This window comes from Pimephales promelas, chromosome 5 (assembly GCF_988280905.1).
Source record: "Pimephales promelas chromosome 5, fPimPro1.hap1.1, whole genome shotgun sequence".
Lineage (NCBI taxonomy): Eukaryota > Metazoa > Chordata > Actinopteri > Cypriniformes > Leuciscidae > Pimephales > Pimephales promelas.
In genome coordinates, this window is record NC_142773.1 from 37,230,252 (window position 1) to 37,253,631 (window position 23,380).

Here is a 23,380-nt window from a genome sequence, read left to right on the forward strand (position 1 = left end):
GTGTAGAATATCGCATCATAAGGTCCTATGCAAGCTATCGAAACTGGAAGATTACTAATGATTCCAACAAGAAAGTCCAGTTATCAGTACAGCACAGTTGTGTCCACTCCAGTAAGTCACTGTTAATCTATGATATGGCACAAAAACTCTTGGTACAATGGTAAAACAGAGACATTACTGTTTTCTGACTTTTATTTTAGAACTTTAATGAGTAAAACCTATTGTGGCTGAGAGAGCTCAGCATGCTGCAACTGATGAAAATGCAACTCACAATGCAAACAAATAGAGAAACTCGCTGCAAATACTCACACTGCAACCAAATACAGAAACGCTCTGCAAATACTCACAATGCAATCAAATACAGAAATGCACTTCAAATACTCATGATGCAACAAAATACAGAAACGCTCTGCAAATACTCACAACGCAACCAAATACAGAAACGCACTGCAAATACTCACAATGCAACCAAATACAGAAACGCACTGCAAATACTCACAATGCAATCAAATACAGAAACGCTCTGCAAATACTCACAAAACAAAACAACCAATTTAAAAAACGCACTGCAAATACTCACAACGCAACCAAATACAGAAATGCGCTTCAAATACTCTTGATGCAACCAAATACAAAAACACTCGGCAAATACTCACAACGCAACCAAATACAGAAATGCTCAGCAAATACTCACAACGCAATCATATACAGAAACGCTCGGCAAATACTCACAACGCAACCAAATACAAAAACACTCGGCAAATACTCACAATGCAACCAAATACAGAAATGCTCAGCAAATACTCACAACGCAACCAAATACAAAAACACTCGGCAAATACTCACAACGCAACCAAATACAGAAACGCTCTGCAAATACTCACAAAGCAACCAAATACAGAAATGCTCAGCAAATACTCACAACGCAACCAAATACAAAAACGCTCGGCAAATACTCACAATGCAACCAAATACAGAAATGCTCAGCAAATACTCACAACGCAACCAAATACAAAAACACTCGGCAAATACTCACAATGCAACCAAATACAGAAATGCTCAGCAAATACTCACAACGCAACCAAATACAAAAACACTCGGCAAATACTCACAAAGCAACCAAATAGAAAAACACTCGGCAAATACTCACAACGCAACCAAATACTGAAACGCTCTGCAAATACTCACAATGCAACCAAATACAGAAATACGCTTCAAATACAAATTGTGAGTATTTGCAGAGCGTTTCAGTATTTGGTTGCGTTGTGAATATTTGCAGAGCGTTTCTGTATTTGGTTGCGTTGTGAGTATTTGAATTATGTTTCTGTATTTGGTTGCGTTGTGAGTATTTGCCGAGCGTTTCTGTATTTGGTTGCGTTGTGAGTATTTGCAGTGCGTTTCTGTATTTGGTTGCGTTGTGAGTATTTGCCGAGCGTTTCTGTATTTGGTTGCGTTGTGAGTATTTGCAGAGCGTTTCTGTATTTGGTTGCGTTGTGAGTATTTGCCGAGCGTTTCTGTATTTGGTTGCGTTGTGAGTATTTGCCGAGCGTTTCTGTATTTGGTTGTGTTGTGAGTATTTGCCGAGCGTTTCTGTATTTGGTTGCGTTGTGAGTATTTGCAGAGCGTTTCTGTATTTGGTTGCGTTGTGAGTATTTGCCGAGCGTTTCTGTATTTGGTTGCGTTGTGAGTATTTGCCGAGCGTTTCTGTATTTGGTTGTGTTGTGAGTATTTGCCGAGCGTTTCTGTATTTGGTTGCGTTGTGAGTATTTGCCGAGCGTTTCTGTATTTGGTTGCGTTGTGAGTATTTGCAGTGCGTTTCTGTATTTGGTTGTGTTGTGAGTATTTGCCGAGCGTTTCTGTATTTGGTTGTGTTGTGAGTATTTGCAGTGCGTTTCTGTATTTGGTTGCGTTGTGAGTATTTGCAGTTCGTTTCTGAAATACTCAAATACTCACAATGCAACCAAATACAGAAATACGCTTCAAATACAAATTGTGAGTATTTGCGCATGTTTTGTCAAACTGATGAAGATGTTTTATTAATTTGCTGTTTTCTTCAGTTGCAGCACATTGAGCTCTCTCAGCCACTGTAAAAGCCTTAATGATAAAACACAAAAGTAGATATTTTGAAACAACATTGGACACCAATTAAATTTTTTTATCTTCTTTTGTGAATTAAGAAAGTTAATGGTTTAGAACGACTCAATTTGGAACAAACTATCCTTTTAGGGTGCTAATATGCATCATTTGGGGGTATATAGGAACAAATCTGTTTGTTTTAAGGTACTGGTCCAGTGACAAGCTAAAGGTAATTTTTTTGCAAAATCCTTTAACAGTGTATCTTGAGAGATCAGTTAGTGATCACTTTGATATCGACACATGACACAAGCAAGTCAACTCTATCTTGCCAAACAGAATATTTCTCATTTTAAAACATATTCTATATGCCTCTCTGTGCTCCCTCAATGTGTAGACAACTGTGGGACTTACGATTGTCCACACGATCCAACTGCACATTTTATAGTCTGCCCATTGCATTCTTTATGGGCAGATATAAAAAAAAGAAGCAAGAACGAGTTCAATGACCTCACCAGCACCCAGTTGATTCCCATCCAGAGCTCTGCAGAAAGAATGAGAGGAATGCATTGGAGTGTAGAAACAAACAATTGCACTTTGTTCCCTGCTGGTACAAGAGGCTTCCATTCAGCCAACAGAGAAAGATCCCTCTAGCCACTATCAAAGGAAGCTCACTGCAGTGCCTAGTGAGCTCATGTGCATTGTATGGCATTACTAAACAATGCAAACATGTGCTGGGATCTATTAATTTATTTAAAAATTCATGAAATGTAATGCATACGACTTAAATACACCTCTTTGATGAACACGTTTCTAAATTTAAACTTATTTTGATATGTTTTGAAGGCCTATAATAAAAAATAAAAAAATGTCAGGTCAGCCATAAAAATGAAGACATTAATATTAGTAATCGTAATTTTAAATCTGTGAGATAATATATTTATGATTTTTATTTATTTTATTTTTTTCTGAAACACTTGATTGTTTTTATTTTTACAGTGAAGTATTACAATCATTTGTTCAATAGTTTTATTTTTTATTTTTTTTATTTTTTGTATAACCATATTGTTAGATAATCACAACATTTTGGCCAAATTGTGCAGCCCTACAAACAAGTAGATCAAACCCATTTTTTTTAATTACATTTTAGACCGCAACGACAAATTTTATTGGAAAGAAACGCAATTAAAATTTTGATATGGAGAGGACCACTGTCATTGTCATGTTGGAAAAAACATAATTTTAAGTGTTAATCCATGATGTTAATTAATAAATAATTTTTATCTTAAAAATAATAATTTAGGTGTGCATGTACACGCATGTATTCAAGGTGTAGAATTTTTTTTTTCAAATTTCCTTTAATTGATGCTTACACCACATGACGTTTTAAAGTAGTAATATTTAAACTTTTTTTTTAAAACCAAAACGGCACATCGGCTTTAAAATAATTTGGTTATATTATCTTTTATTATATTTTCTTTTTATCATGGACCCTATTTTCAGAATCAAGTATTCCCAAGAGCTATGCAGAGAATATAAATAAAGAAAAATCTTAATTATTAGAAAAACAAATAAGAAAAAAAAACTGCTGATATATGTCAGAAGGTCTGTTTATTACTCATGTAGTCAAGGTTATTTGAAATTTCAGACAGCTCAAAACCTTGAGGTTGAAGTGTTTTCAAAGAAGCATTTAGCATGGCAACTGGACTGGCTTGCTTAGCATGCACTGGGAATTGAAGTGAACTCAACAGTTGAAGGCTTGACAGCTAATTTAGCTGCTTCATCAAACACCGAACATCACAGGACTTACAGAAGTCTCCTACTTTAACTCTAAAGTTACAGAAAAACCATGATGCTTTAGATGTCTCTCAGCACAAGCAGCCACTCCCTGTGTTTCTGTCCATCTAATGTGGTCTGGCAAGCGTATTGTGCACACTTCTCGCTCTGACTTTATTAAATGGGGCGTTTGAAGTTTGATGAAGGTTCCCCTCCAAAACCACCCCAGCCTTCGCCTGTTCACCTCAAGATCAAAAGGGGCTAATCGCCGCTATGGCTGCGGTTCACCTTATTAGCTGCTGCCTTCCAACAAACTTTTTGTGATGGTGAACGTGTGTGCCATGCAGTATTTTGCGACCATTAAATCAAGGTTAAAAAGGACAAAGTCAAATAAAAAAGTGTTTTGTTAATTTAAAAAAAACTTTATTGACAATCCCCATTGCAGAAAAACCATGTCTAGACGTCCCATTGAGCGAATCCAAAATACGGAGGCTCAAGAGGAAGAACATATTCCAACAGTGCAAACCACAAGCTGAACCACCCAATTTATTGCAGCCAGAATCTGGCCATTTGAATAACACTTCCCTGTGCCGAAATCATAAATAATTCAACATGTGTATATACTAAACTAACCTCACATTAAAACCTGCCAAAACTGATGCTCAGGCTTTGACGATGCCGCACAATGATCTGAAGTTCTGAACTGCTCCTTTATTAAGTTAATTCCAAGTTGCTAACCAAGTTTCGACAATGAAGCTTGTTACCGCTGATACTGTACTCTTTACAGGAGAGCGATCTCATGCTGTAGCTGACGAGAGACATTTGAGTTGGAGAAGGGCTGCTTGTGGGAGGAAAAGTCGAATTGAAGGCCGGCAGCATGAATTGGAAATGCCTTGTAGCTTTGATCACCTCAGCGTCACGCAGGAAGCATTCGTCACCACTTCAAGACCTATCTGACAGTTTCAAGTAATGTCTGAAGGAAAGTTTGAGAAAAGCTAAAGAAAGTTTGGTGGCACTGAAACAAGCCAAGCTAAGTCTACAAGCTTCAAAAACCATCACACAAACAAAATCTACATCACGCCATTTAACTTTTCCAGTCTCACATAATGTTTCTTGAGCCCCAAATCAGCATATTGATTTTAAGAGGATTGTGTGACAATGAAGACTTGAGTAATGATGCTGAAAATTCAGCTTTACCATCGCAGGAATAAATTACATTAGAAATCAGTTAGGCGGCAGCCTATTTTAAAGCTACTCTGTGTAACTCTTTTAGTTTATTCTTAGCTAAAAACACTTAGTTCTTTCAAAAATATATGTGCTCATTAATAAATATACATTTACTTCGTTCAAGTAATTAAGTATTCTCTCTCGTGAGTGTATAATATGCCATTGAAAATACATACGGGTAAGGGGATCTAATGTCGGTCGCCATGTTGCCCCTCCATCTTGAAAGTACATTAGCCAAAGAGGGACATACCCGTTAATTCAAGCTTCGCCTTTCGTGTTTACGTTTGAGTTAACACTCATGGACGAGGTCGAACTGGAAGCCATGTTAATCTTGGACTACATTGGCCACCGTAGGAGTTAAAACGAAATCGGAATTGAGAGGAACAGAAACTAATATTCAATGGATGGTCATATACCTTTTCACCACTAGATGGGGGTAAAAATCACACAGTGTAGCTTTAAATTGGAATCATTTTTCACTATATATATTAACAATATATATTAATGCTGAAGGCCAAACACTCCCAATGTAATGCCATGTTTTGATGATAAAGCCAAATATTAATCTATGAGTCACCTGATTAGACACATCGTTCTAATGGGCTCTATGCACGGCGTTATTTCCGGTGAAGGATTAAGGATGCTCGATAACTTCCGCCGATCATAGAGTCCAATGCAATACCGAGAATTTATATTGAATTTTATACTCCATGGTTATACTAATGAAACGTTAGTCACAAAAACAGATAAAACAGACACCCCTCGTTGTGTTTATGCTTCTTTTTAAAATTGTATTAAATAAACATAACTATATATAAAATTACATCTAAACGTATGTACGTTTCGTTTCAAAGACGGGAGGACAGTAAATATTGAAGACTCTGCCATAATCCCGTTTTCCTCCGCTTTAATCTACACAACCGGAAATGGACGAGCATCCTTACGTCAAATGCGGAACTTATGCGTGCATATAGCCCATTATTGGAGCCTAAGGACAGTTGGGCATATACCAAAGAGACCCTGCAATTGTCTTGCTGTTATGCGGCTATCGGTCTGTGGATGTGTTGAAGTGATCCCTAGGGTGATGCCTGCGAGGCCATCAGATGTCTGACAGGAGGCTAATGTCCTGCATGTCACCCAGCGACAAGAGCATCATTGATTTCACACAGCCGGTCAATTTTGCCATCAGTTCCACTTAAAAGAAATCAAACTGTGGTCTATCGCAATTGTTATTGTTGAGCTCTTTTGTTTAAATTGGTATAGCTATGCTGAAAAACGGATCAGACTATATATATATATATATAAAATCAGACAAAAATTACTGGTAAAGTCTGTACAATTGGGAAGGGGAAAAAATAATAATAAAATAAATTAATTTATTTATTTATATTTATATATATATCTATATATATATATATATATATATATATATATACATTTTTTTTTTCCAATAGTACAGACTTTACCAGTAATTTTTGTCTGACTTGCGAAGCAACTCTTTAGAATTTTTTTTGATGTAGTAAATTTTTTTGATATACATACACACACACACATATATATGTGTGTGTGTGTATGTGTATGTATATATATATATATATATATATATATAAAACACAAACATTTTAAATGTGTTTTCAGGTATTATTTTTCAATTAATCATGCAGCCCTAAGTCTGTTTTCTTATAGTTTTTCTTGCTTTCTCTGGTTATTCTCAGTTCGATGTTTCTCTTGATTATTCTCTCATATTTCTAAATCAAAGATATTTTTGATCTTCGCATCAAGTTCATTGAGCCTTATCAACCACACAAAGTTGCAACAACTGTAGCTGGACTCAAAATGACCTTTGCCTTACTGAATTGTTCTCTACATATTCTGGGTCATGCTGGGCGTTACTGTGTCAGACCAAACAGTTCACAACATGATAAGGTAGTGAGGAACAGATACTAATCTCAATGCTCAGGGTTTTCGACAGTTCCACTCATTCACTGTACACACCATGCAGGATACGGGATTGAAAAGGTGCACTAATCCGCGCTTTTCGCACTATGACATTTAGACAGCGTCCTGGGAGCAGCAACACATCTATATTTAGATGCTCTCACATAGCTCTGAATATTTCAAGGCCCGTATAGTCACCTGATACGTGGAGTCAGTGGGATAAGCTAGTGTGCGGTGAGGAGACAGAAACAGACAGCATGACGCATCTTGTTTGAGGGATGGTCATTTAGTGTCAGAGATTAGCCAGCTCATGCATCTTTCAGCAACATGTGTTCAGGCCTGGTTGTGGCCACAGGGAAAGCAGTTTTATTTGTCAGAGTGAAGTCATTTGATGCAAGAACACGTGCGTGATAGTGTGGGGTAGAACAGAAGTGAAAATGTGACACATAATGACCAAATGCCTCACAATGCAGTTACTTTTAGACAGATGATACAAGGATGTCATCATCTTCATGCTCACGTGGACCGTGCAGTGACATTCACGAAATTTCTGCAAGATATCGCGAACCAGATTTTAAAGTTGTAGGACTTTTTGTTCATACAAAAATCTTGCTGGATTATTATAATATTTTTTGAGGTCTGGTTTTTAAACTGGGGTCCAAGAAGCCCCAAGTGCATGTGCTGGGGATCCACAGAAAATATTAAATATTTGACATAATGTAGTTTTACTTAACGTATTGACTAAATATCTTTAGTTTTGGCCAAAGTACAGTGACAATATTTCACTTTAACATGGGGTTTATAACATCACATTAAATATTTTCCCCACACACAATACACTGTAGGGTTTTATGATTTTCATGATATGTTAATTATTAAAATATTATGGTAAGAAATCATTAAAGTAATATGGTTAAAAAATAATAGTTAACTTTGCAATATCAAGCAGCATAAAAAATCTGTTTTTTACAGCTAAAAACAATTGGAAGCGCCCACTGTTGTGTGAAAAATAAGGTGGATATAAATAAAGTGGGCATTGGCACATTAAAATCCATGTCTGATTTTATATTTTAGGAATGGAGTTCCTCAGAACGGGATCCGTTTTGGGAGTCCTTGGCATAAAACATCTGAAAACCCCTGTGCTACGTGATTCGTTGGACATTAGAAAAGAACCTGTTCCAGATATGTCAGATCAGTGTGTTAGTTCTAGGAATCATCCTGGGTTATTTAAAGAGCTAATATAGATGTTTAACACCTTTCTGAAACCTGTATTTTAAGGGTGTTAACTGCACGTATTCACAAGCTAATTCCTTTGAATGCATTCACATGCATGTGCACAGTGCACACCCAGTTTCCACAGAGCTAAAACTAAACGTTCAGCCGGTTGACCTGGCTGGAGCGATTGTCCAGTCACATCCCCACCCATGGAAGGCCTCTCAGGAAAGCAACACCCAGGTCATCCGCTCTATTTATTTACATTCCTCCGATCGGGAGGATCCCCCGAGACAGGGCACAGAAATGTGCTGTGGAAGGGTGTGGAGCACCTCTGGGACAACACAGGACAGCACCTCTACCAAACATCAGGCTATTATCACACACACACCATCATGCTTTCAGAAAAGCACACTGTATAGGAGAACAATACATTACAGTAGTCAAGTTCACAAGATTACTATGTGAGAGGTCACCTTATTTATAGATTCTGTTCTCTGTCCACCCTTCATGACGGGTACAGGAGACACAACTTAAAGGGATAGTTCACTTTGAAATTCATTTTTGGTATCCTCAAGGGCACCCAAGATGTAAGTGTCTTTGTTTCCGCAGTAGTTTCAATTTTGATATATTTAGGTCAAACCGTTCTTGTCGGTCAGTCATATAATGGAGGTCTATGGTCACCACCTCAAAGAGCATGCACAGAGAAGTCCAAATTAAACATGATTTAATGACTCTTAAATGTAAGTACGCATTGATGGCCTAAGACACTAAACGAGCGGTTTTTGCGAGAAAACGAACAGTATTTATATCGTTTTTACCTCTTGTAGCCATAGCCACAAAGTAGCCCGCGCCCTCAGATCACTTTTTAATCCATCAAATTAAATCAGTATCAATAAAATAGAGCAAAAACAAAATATTGTCTCAAATGTAACCCACAATATTAAGTTCTTATTTACTGTTTTATGATTTTAATATCGCGTCTGTATGTAATCATGCTGATATTCGGGAAAAATAGCACTATTCAGGAAAAATGCATGTGATGACGCTTAACAATATTAATGACAAAAACTACAACTGTCACATTTTTGTTGACAATGCATAATCACACGGAATGCAATTTAACATATTACAGATATTAATTGCATTCTCAGTGTAGCCACACAAGGTGCACTAGCATTACATAACCTGCCTTTTTTCTATGGTCAGTTTTATGGTCAACTAAAGGCACGGCAGACTAACAATGTGAAGAGAATTTTGCCCGAGAAAGTTGTTGACATGTTTACAGACATTTCAGAGAATGGACATTTTACTGACTGATAAGCTGCTTTGATGCAATCTATTAGAGCCAGACCGATAAAGGATTTAAGGCCGATACCGATACAAATATTTGTTGGTTTTAAAATCTGATATTCCGATATATCGGCCGATATTATTATCACTATTATTTCAGAAACGTGCAACAAAATATTAACAGATTTCCCTAACATTAGTTATTTATTTATTAGTTTTAATTAAAATAATATGATAATGCATTTTAAAAAGAATCTTGTTCCTATTGTCACAAGTTAGAACGGAGGAACATCAAAATATATTAAAGTTCTGATAAATAAAATAATAATTAGTCCCTACATTGCCTTATAGTTATAAGCTACCTTATAATTACAATGTCAGCTTGCTTATCCCTTTACCTGCACTTTTTGACAACACTCATGACATGGTTGAAGCGTGATTCGTCCGTTTTTATTTTAGTTTTTAAATATTCATTTATCTGCCATTATAACACCGATATTTTAGAGAATGCCTAATATCTGCCGATAATATCTGCCTGCCGATATATCGGCCTGGCTCTGCAATCTATATTGTGAAAAGCACTATATAAATATACTTGACTTGACTTGACTAGAGAATGGTCTTGTTCATTCAATGAAAGTCAGTAGGGTTGTTTTGGACCCCATTGACTTTCATTGCATGAACAAAAACATTCTTCAAAATATCTATTTTTATGTGCTGCAGTAAAAATAAAGTCATGATACAGGTTTGGAACAACATGAGTGCCAAGTCAAGTCACGTCACCTTTATTTATATAGAGCTTTATACAATACAGATGGCTTCAAAGCAGCTTTACAGTGATAACCGGTAAATTATTCAATGACGGGCTTAATCTGGGCTGTAAAGCAGCTGTAAAAAGTGTCATTGTTCAGCTAAAGTCACTTTAGTGTTGATTTACTTCTGATGTACAGATCATCAATTATTAAATAAGATCATGTCATCTATAAAGCAGTTCTGCCGACAACAGTGATGTAATCAGCAAGCTCATTTCAGTTCTCATCCAATTGCGTCAGTGCATTCAAATCAACAATATTGTTGAATATTAGGCTGGCGACAGTGGCAAGAAACTCCATTAGTTGAGAGAATGGAAAAAAACAACTAAATATAGGCTATACATTGGTGGTGTATGCTTGCAACACATTCATATCTGCATTTGTGTACTTGCATATGTTTTTTGCCATTAGAGCATGCACATTGCATCATAAGACTGACTGTTCAATAGAAACAGTGGATCGTTAAGAGACACAGGTCAATATTAGGACAAGGCTTGCTAAAAGGGACATGAAGAGCAAAAGAGCAAAACATGTTTACGGTTAAGGTGGAATGTTTGAAATATTTGTAGAGAAATATCTGTCCTTGTAGAGTCAGCCGGAGTATTTGCTCATGAAAGACGACAACAGATCTGCCGCAAATTGTCAGGTGTAAATCTGAAGCATCTGAAGTGCTGTTCATTTCGGGCCGGTATTACCTGTGCGAGTGACACAGAGTGCATAAGACAGACACATTCTTATTTGTGTCTTGCGACAGACGTTACACTGAACGCCCGCCTTATTCCCTTTGGCTAAGCTAGTAGGAAATGTTTCTGAGATTACCAGCAGTCTGCTGATGAGTGTAAACAGAGGGGCAGATGGTAAGTGACTGCAGCTCCGGTAAGAGGACCCTGTGAGGGGGAAACTTGGCCGGATTTAATGAACTGAGCTCTGGCTAGTCTGAGAGTGTGAAAACAGTCACACAGGAGTAAAGTATACATTTACTCATGAGGAAAGAACGTACCGTTTACTTACTAAATGCTATACAGAAAAGGTTTCTTCAAACACTATTTCTGGACCATTTTTGTTTTGCTAACCATAGGAAAGTCTGTTGTTTTCATCGAAATGTGAAAACAAAAAAGGAGACTTTTGACTAAAAAGAATCAGACGTGGATGAATTGTTCACAATACGATAAATAACATGCATTCACAAAATAGATTGTGATTTTTCATCTAAATCTTATTAAGATAAGACTTTAAACTTATTTTAATAAGATTTAAAACTTAAATCTCTTGAGAAAAAAAAGTTTTAGAAGAGATCTCAATAGTGTCAGTGCTTAGTCTTCCAAGGAAACTACATTTTACAATAAAAAGTAAGAGATTTCAAACTCCAACATTTCACATCACATTGAAGACCAACAAGACCAAATATTTTGAATGTCAGTGGGACCAATGGCATTGGACCCCATTGACTTTCATTGTAGGGACATTCTTTAAAATATCTTCTCTTGTGTTAACTGTTCCCGTAGAAAAACCCCAGTAAAGTGAGTGAATGACTACAAATTTTCATTTTTCGGTGAACTATCCCTTTAAATCAAACATAATTATCCTGAGTTACAAAAGAGAACTATCTGAGCCAAAAACACTAACCAAAAGTTATACACATGATGCCAATTTCTTATTTTTACACAAAACTTCCAGTGTTTCTAAGAACAGTCCATATACGGTTCACTTCCAGTGTCCGGAAGGACATGACGTGAAACATGTGATGTCAAACGCAGCCCAAGGACTTTTTCCACTCTTAACTTTCATTAGTGGCGTCTTCACTTCCTGAATGTGGCTTTCGTTCCACTCTCATATCCCCCTTAGCCAATAAATCAGAATGATAATCTTTCACAGAAGCATGTGAAATGAACTGCAGGAAGTTCTCGTCAGTAATTTTTCTGATACTGATGACAAAGAATGAAACATACAACTACACAAGGGAAACAATAGGAGTCAGTAATACCTGGATAGGGGTATCCATCAGCATTCCCATTCATCTCAGTTGCTGACGGATGGCACCCGCATACTGACAACTTTAGCATATTATGTCATATATTCCCATGTGATCCTGAATACTCTGGAGTCTCAGGACAGCTGGAACATAAACTGTGCCACAAAGTCATAATTCCAAGTGGGAAATGCGTGTTGGTGATAAAATCATCTCTATAGGGCACAGCTGAATGGTTCCTGCTGTATCAGTAGCCAATGAGCTTGCTGCTCATGATTCAAATACTAGATACAAGAAACACAAGAAAACAGTCCCAAGCCCTTCACTAGCAACAACTTCACATTGTCCTAATAAAAAAAAAAAAGAATCGGCCAATGGTGCTTTTGTTCAACCTGTTTCAGTGACACCAGGGCCATCATATGTTAGGCTTACTTATTCAAGAGGACAAATATGCATCTCCTTCTTAGAAAGGAAAGTCTTAGGCATTGGTATGCTGACACATCAAAAGGTTTGTGATCCTAAAACATTTCAGGCTTGAAACTGGAAAGAGCATACAATTGGCCGTGTGTTAAATCTTCCATTACCATCACTTCTCCATGTGTGCTCACCCAAAGTCTTCATTGAAACTGCTAGTAAATGAAGGAATAACTTGTAAGAGCAGTCCCGAAATCCTAGCCTGGTAATACCAAACACTGCTACTTCGCGAGGGGCCGCAAGTCTGAAGTATAGACCTTATGCACCAGAGAAACGTGGGCGCCGTCATCTTTAAAATATTGTCTTTGAACTTCCGGTTTCACGGTCGCTCTGTATACTTCTATGGCATCGCTGTCGAGGAGTAAGTAATTAGCTGGTGAAGTGGATTTACTTATTGTAGAATTAACAAAAGTTATCATGAGCATTTTAATGTTTATCATAAGCATTTTAAAGCAGATGTCTTAACAAATGCAGACCAGGAAATTTTTTACGAGCAGTTCATTCATACCTATGCAAGATCGCTGTCAAAATACAGACCGGAAGTCAAAAGACAACGAGTGCAGCACTGAAAAGGGGCGGGGTTACATAAGGTTTATCCACAAGTTTCCTACGCCCCATGAGGCTTTGCGTCAAAAGTGGGCGCGACTTCCGGTTGGAAGTAAACAAAGCGTGATTTAACATGCTTGACACTCCTTCATTCAACAGTTGACAGTCATTCAAGTTATAACGATCCAAACTCGCTAACGATGTGGGAACACAACCTCAACGAAATTAAAAAGGGTGAAATAACAGTACCTTAACCCTCCGCAGTAGTTGATTGGGAGTATTATAATAACATTATTAATAATCAATACTCATCAAGGCATGGTGACAGACAGTTGTGCGAGCTGACAAACAATTAAAATAAAAAATACACACTTAGTCATTGTGCTTTGGAGTTTATTCAAAATTATAAATGAATGTGCTACTTGAATACATTAACTGGCACATTTGGTATTCTGTCAACTCAGGCTTTGATCCTGAGTTTAGGTGTAACATCAGTAGCGAACAGCCAATCACATGCTGATAGAGTTTATAGAATATTAAGAATTTAAACAAATGTACACAGGAAGATTCGTCGTCTTTTGGAAGGTGATGGAAACTACAGTCGTTGGCAGGATCAGAGACGAGCTCTGGTAGGAGCACTGTGATTTCGTTTTCAGCTTATGTTCAAAACAATCACGTTTAAGCCACTGAACTAGTTTAATCCGGTTATACATACAACCGCGAACAGCACATGTTGTCCATGAACTCCGTAACACCATCTCTCATAAAGATTTGCGTCTTTAAATAGTAAAATAATTCTCCGAAAAACAGCCAGCCTCTTCGCTAACTAACACACAAAATACCATTGGAATGCTACTTCCGCCGCCTCACCGGAAGTTTCACCCACTTTATTTTTTACAGGAGCGCCCCTCGGAAACTTGTGGATAAAAGCATTGGTTACCCGTAAGCCAAACACATAACGTTTGGTTATGCGCCAGTTCAGCCGCATCGAACTAAACCTGTAAACACATAAGTTATATGATGCAAAAACGAAACCATCGAGCGAAATACCGGAGTGCACATGGCTGTGAACGACTTCTGGTGATTATGTGAAGTAAATCTACGCATCCACGGCACAATCGGGGCCTCTAAACTAATGCCGCTTTTCCATTACCAGTACCAGCTCGACTCGCCTCGGCTCAGCTAGACTCAGCTCGCTTTTCGTTCCGTTTTCCTTTGCAGACAGTACCGCCACAAATAGTACCCGGTCGTCATAGCGACACCTTTCATTCCTCGTTGCCCTATCAAGCTCTCGCTGGATCCTCTCTTCGGCAACCAAACAAAGGAAAGTCTGCACCTCCTTGTTTAACCACGGCGTATTCTTCCGAGTTGCCATAATAATAGTAGTAAGTTTAGTAACCATCTCTGGCCAAACTATTTAAAAATGGCGTGGTTTTTCTGGATACTCCATCTGGCGCGTGTAATGGTGACACAGTGAATGGTCGGCATTGTTTTGACGTGACATTTTAGTATCGCCTTAGCTCGCTCAGAACCTCGCCGGAGGTGATACAAAATAAAGTACCCGAAAGCAGGAACAGGTACAGCCTTTACACAGTGGAAAACCGAGCCGAGTCGAGCTGGTACTGTGTAGTCGAAAAGCGTCACAATATTTGACAGTAGATAGAAACTTAAATTTGCAGCCAACTGTCAAAGTTAGGATTATTTCTGTTAAACACAGCTCTTTGTTCATCTCGAGTCTGTCAGAAATGCTGCAACTTAATTGCAAGATTACAGCATGACATGGAAATATTTAAGAACCGGAAAAGAAAGGAGACACTGACCTGTCAAAAGGGTGCTAGTTTGAGCTCGACAGATAAAAGAGACCGAGATACTCCCTCTGTCGGGAGTATGGCCAGGCCACAACATCGCAACTCCATTCAAAAGGTTTAGTAAACACTCTTCTTGGTCAGGCTTCAGTTTGCAAATGCCGGGAATATTCTCCACAACAGAGCGAATTGCATCCCGTCTCCACATCCGTGGTCATTTATCGATATCCCCAATCTCTGTGCTTAGTGTCTACGTCATGGCTCTCAGCCCGCCCTCTTTTCGTCGATTGGGCCAGCTGTTTTCAGGCCGGAGGAAAACGAAGAGACATGTCGCTGTCTCAGACTAAGTATAGAAGCGAAAATAAAAAGAGCGGAAGTACGAAATCCCCCTTTCAAGAAAATTCCAATCATCTGTCCTCACCTAAATGCCAGGGCTCTTTTGCAAAGTCGTGTTATTAGCAGACTGGAGATCTGTGGCGTGTGCATGGCACACCAATTTCCACTACAGCCCTGGGCTGAACCTGGATCAGCAGGCTGAAGTGTATAATTTAAGAGCCTAGCATCTGCCAACACAGCACGTCATGCAGCATTTACAGTCACGTCGCACAAATAAACACAGGTGCTGCCCACGTGGAATTCAGGCGCATTACCTTGTCAGTCTGCAGGAGGCGTGTCTAGTCCATTCAGCACAGAGTTCACAGAAGTGCAATGGTGTCCGACATGAAATTGGAGGAGAATAGGGTAGTTAAACCCTGGATCAAATGGGCTAAGCGTTCAATTTCAGAGGTTTTAACCGTTTAATCCATCTAAACTTACTGTTTTAACCAAACATTTAGAAAAGGTTAAAAAGAAAAGCATTTATTTTGAATGCAAATATTTTGGACCAGTCTTTTCCTGTCACTTTTGATCATTTTTAATGCTTTTTTGTGTACTAAAAGTATCAATGTCTTTCAAAAAAAGAAAATCGTACTGACCCCAAACATTTAAACAACATTCTGTGGATCCTTGTTTAGATCCGGTTAGCCAATATTGAATTGACATAAAATAAAGAGGAACTTTATGATGTCCACTTAAATTATGTGGCCATATGCGGGGCTGACTTCTTTTGAAATAATTAAATATTAAAGGAGAACTCTGGCGCAAAATGAACTTTTGGTCTGATTACACATTGGTGTCTAGTCAACCGTTCTCTGAGATTTGTTTTCATGATCGAATGTAAAGAGTTTTCTCTCAAAAAACTGTTTAGATTATAATGCTAGTATATGGGGGCATATAATAAGTAAAAAGAAATCGCTAGTTAATACCACTAACAAGGCTCAAAATAGATTAATAAGAAGACACTTTATAAAGACAGTCCGCAAGAGCCATCTTTGGAAAACAGTCTCGACAAGAACCATGAACGCCGTTTGTACAGTTCAGCTCACTTGGCATGTCGTTCGTGGTTTGACTAGTCGAGACTTTTTTCTAAGATGGCTCCTGCCTGTATACACGAAGTGGACTGTCTTCATAAAGTATCTTCTTATTCAACGGTCTGTACACTTACATAGTTCTCAATGCTTCGATTTGCATGTAAGGACCCTCATTATGTTACTGTGTTAGTGTGGGGCTATTTTGAGCCTTGTTAGTGGTATAAACTAGCGATTTCTCTTTACTTATTATATGCCCCCATATACTAGCATTATAATCTAAAGAGTTTTTAAAGATAAAACTCTTTACATTCGATTATCATGAAAACAAATCTCAGAGAACGGTTGAATCCTGTAAAAAGTGCCATTTTGGTATATTTTTGGTTATACATTTTGGTGTTTTTTTATATATACAGCTGTCAAAGTTAACTGCATGTGTTCTTGACAAATATTACATAAAAAAGCTCTTTTAAATAAAATGTATTTAACTGAAATGTTTGCATTTATACAAAATGTTTTTAATTTTATTATATCTGTATTTATACAAAATGTTTTTAATTCTATTATATCTGTATTTAACTAATGTTTCTCTTTAGGTTTGTATATAACATCACTCTGACAGTGGGTCAATAAAAACACAAAGTAAATTTTTACATTATATATGGATCTTTACATGAAAACAGCTGCCTTTACTGTATATTTTATGAATGGAATCTCTCACAAAGGGATTATTATATTGGTGGTCTTTGGCATCAAAACATTTGGGAAAACCCCTACTTTTAGCCATCGATAAGAGTGTTGTACTTTCAGGTTAAACTTTAGTGTTCAGTTTCATTTCATTGAAACTTAAAGGTCCTCAGAATCAGAGCAAAGATAAAAAAGTCTGCAGATTCCCTCTGGGCCCAGATTAGAACAATCGCTCTGCGTGGGACGACTGAAACCCACTGGCCAATGTATAATTGAAACAGACTGAACAATATACAGAATATGACTCAAGGTGTTATTTTCTGAATGCAGGCTTATACTGTCTATGAGCACACAGTGAATTACAGGACAAAATAAGACAGTAGGGTGCTGTTGAGATCCAGACAGTGAGGTAAACAAACACAGTCTTGTGATGCAGCTTGATGAAAAATGTAAATGTTTGGGACAGGACAGTAGACTCAACAACATAAAATGACACCTATTTTTGTGTCTGGAGTTAAACAGGAAACAGAAGGTAGGCTGATTTGAGAGCTCTCGCCTGTCCAAATAGCACCATTAAGGTTAATGAGCCTGACACCTCCGTCACTGCTTCGAGAGCAGGGCGGAAAATATAAGCCCTGCGTGGCCGGATTTATCTAGCTGCCGACGTCACAGCAATTTAGTAAACTTGATTCTTTTTATAGAAAACCACAATAGTAGCCTCAATACGTCTACGAATAATTACAGAACAACATGTTTACAGTGTCTGATAACTTTTAATATGCCACAGGTAGCTACCTTGTCATACAGTGCTAATTTTGTGGGTTTTCACTGTGCCACTTAAGTAAATGGATTTGCTGCTAAATTTAGCAGTAACACTTTTGTCCATTTTTGTCAACTGCAATTACTATAAGCGACAGCCAGGATATGATGTCACACAGCTTCTGTTTTTATAAATAATAATTATGAATTTAGGGTTAATTATTTGGGGTTTTTAAAGTGAAATCTGGAGAGTGGAGTGGTAGATGACAGATATAAATCTGATACGCATGTAATTTAATGATAATGGCAAACTAATACTCTTATATATATATATATATATATAATTTAAATTGAAAATGTTTGTTATGAACTAAGAAGGATATATATATTTGGGGAACTAACACTTCTATTGATCAGCCAAGCGGGCAAATTTATCAACTGATTCAGGAGATCTTATAATGGCCAAATATCGGCTGATGAATCGTCCTAGTGATGCATAGGTTTAGTAATAATTATAAATAACAACAACTGATAATAATAAAATAGGTTACTTAAATTTGAAAGTATTTTTACTGTTGGATACTGCAGCCAGTTGTCACTGTGACTCAGGCGTTCTGGTCTATTTCAAAGCCATAATTGGCAAGAAATTAGTAAATAGAGGAACTCTTTCCTGATGTTCAGGTCAGCGAATGTGTAAATCTTTGATATGTGTCAAAAGTTTCCACTTTCAAAAGGTCAGGACTCAAGGGAAATGTTAAACTTTCCTTCCTTAAAGTTGAAATCCAGCCTTTGAATTATTGATGAATGCCCTGTGGACACAGTGCTTTGAATTATGCACATCCACATCTCCAGTCTTTGTTCAAACACACACTAACTAGTATTAAATATAATAATGTTGCAGACCACAGTAGAAAATGCAACCAGAGTGAATGGATGAGGGCAAGTCCTTCATGGATGACCTTACTGATCTGATGTATAAGTCATTGCACCAGACCACAAATTCTCGCTCGTTTATGATTGTCACCTTACAAGCGAGTTCATTATTGAAAGGTCATATTCTGAATGGCCATTCAAAAAAAAAAAAAAAAAAAGCACATGTCTCTTGAGTTCCTCCTGAATACCATTATTAGTTTTTACAGCTTACTGAAAATTCATCAGTACATATTTTTTACATATTTGCCATTGTTGCAGCACCTCTCTTCCCGGTCTGTCAGTAACGTTCAGGGTTGTGTTTCCCAAAAGCATCGTAAGCCTAAGTTGATCGTAGAACAATTGACACCAATGTCTTAAGATAAACTTAGGCTTACGATGCTTTTGGGAAACGTAGCCCTGTTTAGATCCCGTCTCTGTGAAGCCCCTCCTTCTGAAAAGCACAATGCACTCTGATTGGTTGGCTGGATTAGTGTGTTGTTCAACCGCTTTGAACGTAATCGGAAAATGTCACGCCCCTCACCATAACTGCAACAATACTCAACAAGGTCTCGCCCTCTTTACTTGCGTATGCCTTGGGCGGAAATTATGTGAACGAGGAATTTTACGACGTGTACGTTTGCGGAAGAAAACTCAAGACTACAATCGAGGCGTAACTTTGCAGACATCTTTCATGCTCAAATAGCAACATTACACAATATAGAAAGCTGAAGTAGCCTAGTAAGAAACATCTAAGATGTTAGCTTTTTTTTTAAACAGCATATTGTCAAGTTGCATGTTTAATTTGGTGAGTAGCTTTGTATTTAACATCATTTTTTTTGCATATTTTTATGCAGAAATAACAACAAAAAGTGTGTAATTTTCAATAAATGGAATTGTTTTTTAAAACAATTCCTGAAGACTCCCACATTCTGCTATTGGTTTATTCATCACTCATAAAATAAAAGGTCATTTCAATTGCATTGTGGGATGCAGTACCCAGTGCAGTGAGATCTTGGTGGTATAATGCATATAGTAAGTTATTAGCATATATAGTACACAGTATACCTGCTATATGATACTGAAATAGTAGGACTAATATGGTTATTGGAGAAGTCCGTCATACGTGACCAGAGAGAAGTCTGTTGCTTCACTGGAAGATCAGTTATGACAGTTTGAATAAGATTTATGAGATAAAAATAAATAAAAAACTGAAACATGCACGGATAAATTGTTTTAAAAAAACATGTAGCTGAGTTTTCATTAATGCCAACTTTAAGTCTTTCTACTGGTTATTTGCATGCTTACAAAAATAATCTATGAGTTAATAACAATATTTTAAAAATTATCATATTAATAATAAAAATAGATCTTGCATCTTCTAATTTGTTGCCGAACCAAACCCTTTGTGTCAACCATAACTGTGCTGAAGTTGGTTTTAACGATTACACAAGTCATGAGTTAACAAAATGTAGGAAATATTTTGTAAGATTTGATTTTATCTGATCTTTTGCTCAATAACTAAACCATTCATTTGTGTTTACGTTATTGTCTGTTCAACCAGAGATTGACAGAAAATGAAAAGTGTCGCATTCCAGTCCCTTCAACTGTTAAAATCCATTAAATTTATGTGTTAAACTCCCATCACTTTAGTATTCTTCTTGTGCTAAACTAGTATTCCAGGTACAGCTGGGAACATCGGTTTACCATTGCACTTAGCACAAAAATAGCCCAGGGTAATTTAAACGCATGATTGGGTGAGTAAATATCGGATATAGCATATCCTATATACCTGGTAAGGCCAAACATCCTCCTGTTTGCATGAATCAACAGCAGTTCCTGAAAGTTCCGCAAAGGGAACCACACCTTCAGCTCTGCAGACAGCAGCTGTCATTGATGGCTTCACGTACAACACTCGCCACGGAGGCGTGAGAGGGGTGTGACAAATCGCCGCAGCTCATTGGCTGGCGCATTTTAACGAACAGCACTCCCGGCCAATCAGAGATGCGTGCCACGCTTCGAACGCATGACGCCATGCGCAGAGGCGGAGCGTGAGACGCTGCGTCTTCGGACGTGTGAAGTATATTGAGTTAATTACATACCCAGCCACCGTTCTCCTGGATCCAGGCGTGCAGCGGCCCGTTCAGATATTCCGTCATCCATCCCGCAATGTTATCCACCTGCGCCGTCATCTCCTTGTTCACGCATTCGACACAAACAGTCCCTCCAAACTCGAAAAAAGCGATGATTCTGCCCCAATTCACGCCGTCCCTGAACAGCTCGTCTATGACCGCGGTGAAGCGCTGATGCGCCGTGATGGACGTGAGATGCAGCTGTTTGGACATCTCCGCAAAGTCCGACTGATATAACCGTTCCAGTTCATCCCCAGCCTCCCGTAGCACCTTATGAAGAGCGCTGAACGGGTCGTGACGCGGGCTGGGAGAGACGCCGCTGTCCTCCTCCTGCCTCCCCATCATCAGTCCATTCGAGACACTGTCATCGTGTCCATTCACTTCCCACACGAATCCCTTCTTCCAGAGCTTATGGTGGATGTACTTCGCCACTATGCTGCGGTTATCATACACGACCTCCTGTGCCATATCGACCTGTATATATAGCTAAACAACCTCAGAATCAACGTGAGCTAATTAATCCAAGCGCATCTTCATCATTTTCTTCATAACACCAATGCAATGCAGCAACTGATTTTTTAGATAACCGCAAATCCTTCAAACGGTGAACTTACTGCATGTTGCCTCACTTGAGACTGCAAGTTGCAGCACTCGCGCAAATCCTCGTCCAGTGCTCTCGCTGTTGAAAAACGCCCACTTTCTGTTCCCAGCAGAAAATTCCAAGCATGTATGAGAGGATTTAAGCATCTTCCTTCATATCAGATGAGACAAACATGCCGTATAAGCACGGGTGAGAGAGTCTCTGGTGTTTTGAGTGGGAATTGCGTGCAGTAAAGTCATGGTTTATTCGTGTAACAGAGTCCAGAGCTGCGGGAGACGGAAGAGGCTGGTCGCCGAGTGTTCACGCGCACTTGTGAGTTTCTTCTTTCGCGGAGCGACTAGTGTGAAGAAAGACTTTCTCAGTGGTGTCGGCTGTCGAAATGAGTCTTTTCGCGAAAGATAAACGGGTAACAGTTGTGTCTCTCTGTATAAGTTAAGCGTTTGGAGGAGTCTGCTGTGCGCAGTCGCTCCATTTGCAGTCAGACTCGACCCTGCCCCCTTTATTACAGAGGTGTTTCCTGTGCGACGTCACTCATTCACACTCGTGTGCCTCCGTTGAGCATTTAAAAATTCTGCAGCATAATTCATATTAATCATAGTTTTTAACATTTTTGAACAACATTTATTTATTGATAATATTGTTAATATAAAAATTATTATAATCTCATTATATGCAAAAGTAGATAGTTCACCTAAAAATGAAAACTCACCCACGTCGTTACAAACCCGTAAGACTTCTGTTCATCTTCAGAACACAAATTAATATATTTTTTGATAAAATCTGAGAGCCTTCTGTCCCTCCACTGACAGCTACGCAACTACCACTTTGATGCTTCAGATCTTAAAATTTCATGAGCGTTTTGGTCCAAAATTTCTGAAGAGACTCGAACTCTTTATGATGAACAGACTGATTTTTAGCTTTTATTCATATATAAACATTATTCAGCGAACATAAACAGAAGCTCTGCCGAACCTGCTTAGAACCTCGTTTGTTCTTGCACGTCAAGAGAACATGCTTGAGCTTCCGTTTATCACTTATGTGCGAGTTTATGAATGTTTATATGAAGTGTCAAAAGCGAGGGAAAGAAAGGTCTCAGATTTCATTAAAAATATCTTTGTTTTCTAAAGATGAAAGTCCTACAGGTTTTGGAACAACATGATGGTGAGTAATCAATGACATCATTTTTGGGTGATCTAACCCTGGTGAGTTCATATTTAATCATCAATTTATTCTGTGAACTACAGGCAAGCAGATTCTTGCTTTCATTGAAGCACAAGATGTTCTTTGGATTGTTTAAATCACGCTGGAAAACATGAGATCGTCTGAAGGTTATTTATTTTATTTTTTTAGGTATGAAGGGGATGGGGGTTGGGTGAGTGTTTTATTTACTTACTTACTTCAAATAAATTTAATTTATAAAGCACTTTTACACACAGTGCAAGACTGAGCAAAGTGCTGTACAATGAATAAATAAAAGAAAATACTGAACCCTGCCAGGCTAACAGATGTAAAATAGCCTATGGCTAACTCTGGTACAATGCATCAAATGGCAACATGTCTGTTAGAAATTGTAGCCTACATGGTCCCTAATAAATAAAAAAATAAAAAAAATAAAACATGTTTGTGTATATTATATAGTATGGCCACGCCCCCAAATATTTGGTATCACAGAACAGTCTAGAGTGTTGTTACCTTAATACACACAGAGAATGTATGCTTCCAGGGACCAAGAAAAACATTTATGTGGATATTAAATTGAGT

The 23,380-nt window shown here is 38.0% G+C and overlaps 1 protein-coding gene across 1 annotated transcript in view; it reads right to left on the bottom strand.

The window, feature by feature from the left end:
• The window catches only part of bcl2b (BCL2 apoptosis regulator b), a 40,875-nt gene extending 18,804 nt beyond the window's left edge, over positions 1-22,071 (bottom strand). The window contains exon 1 of the mRNA XM_039676178.2: positions 20,989-22,071. Within this exon, the coding sequence (XP_039532112.1) occupies positions 20,989-21,486 (498 nt within the window). The 5' untranslated portion in view covers positions 21,487-22,071. The remainder of the gene's footprint in view (positions 1-20,988) is intronic.
• Positions 22,072-23,380: the final 1,309 nt, after the last annotated feature.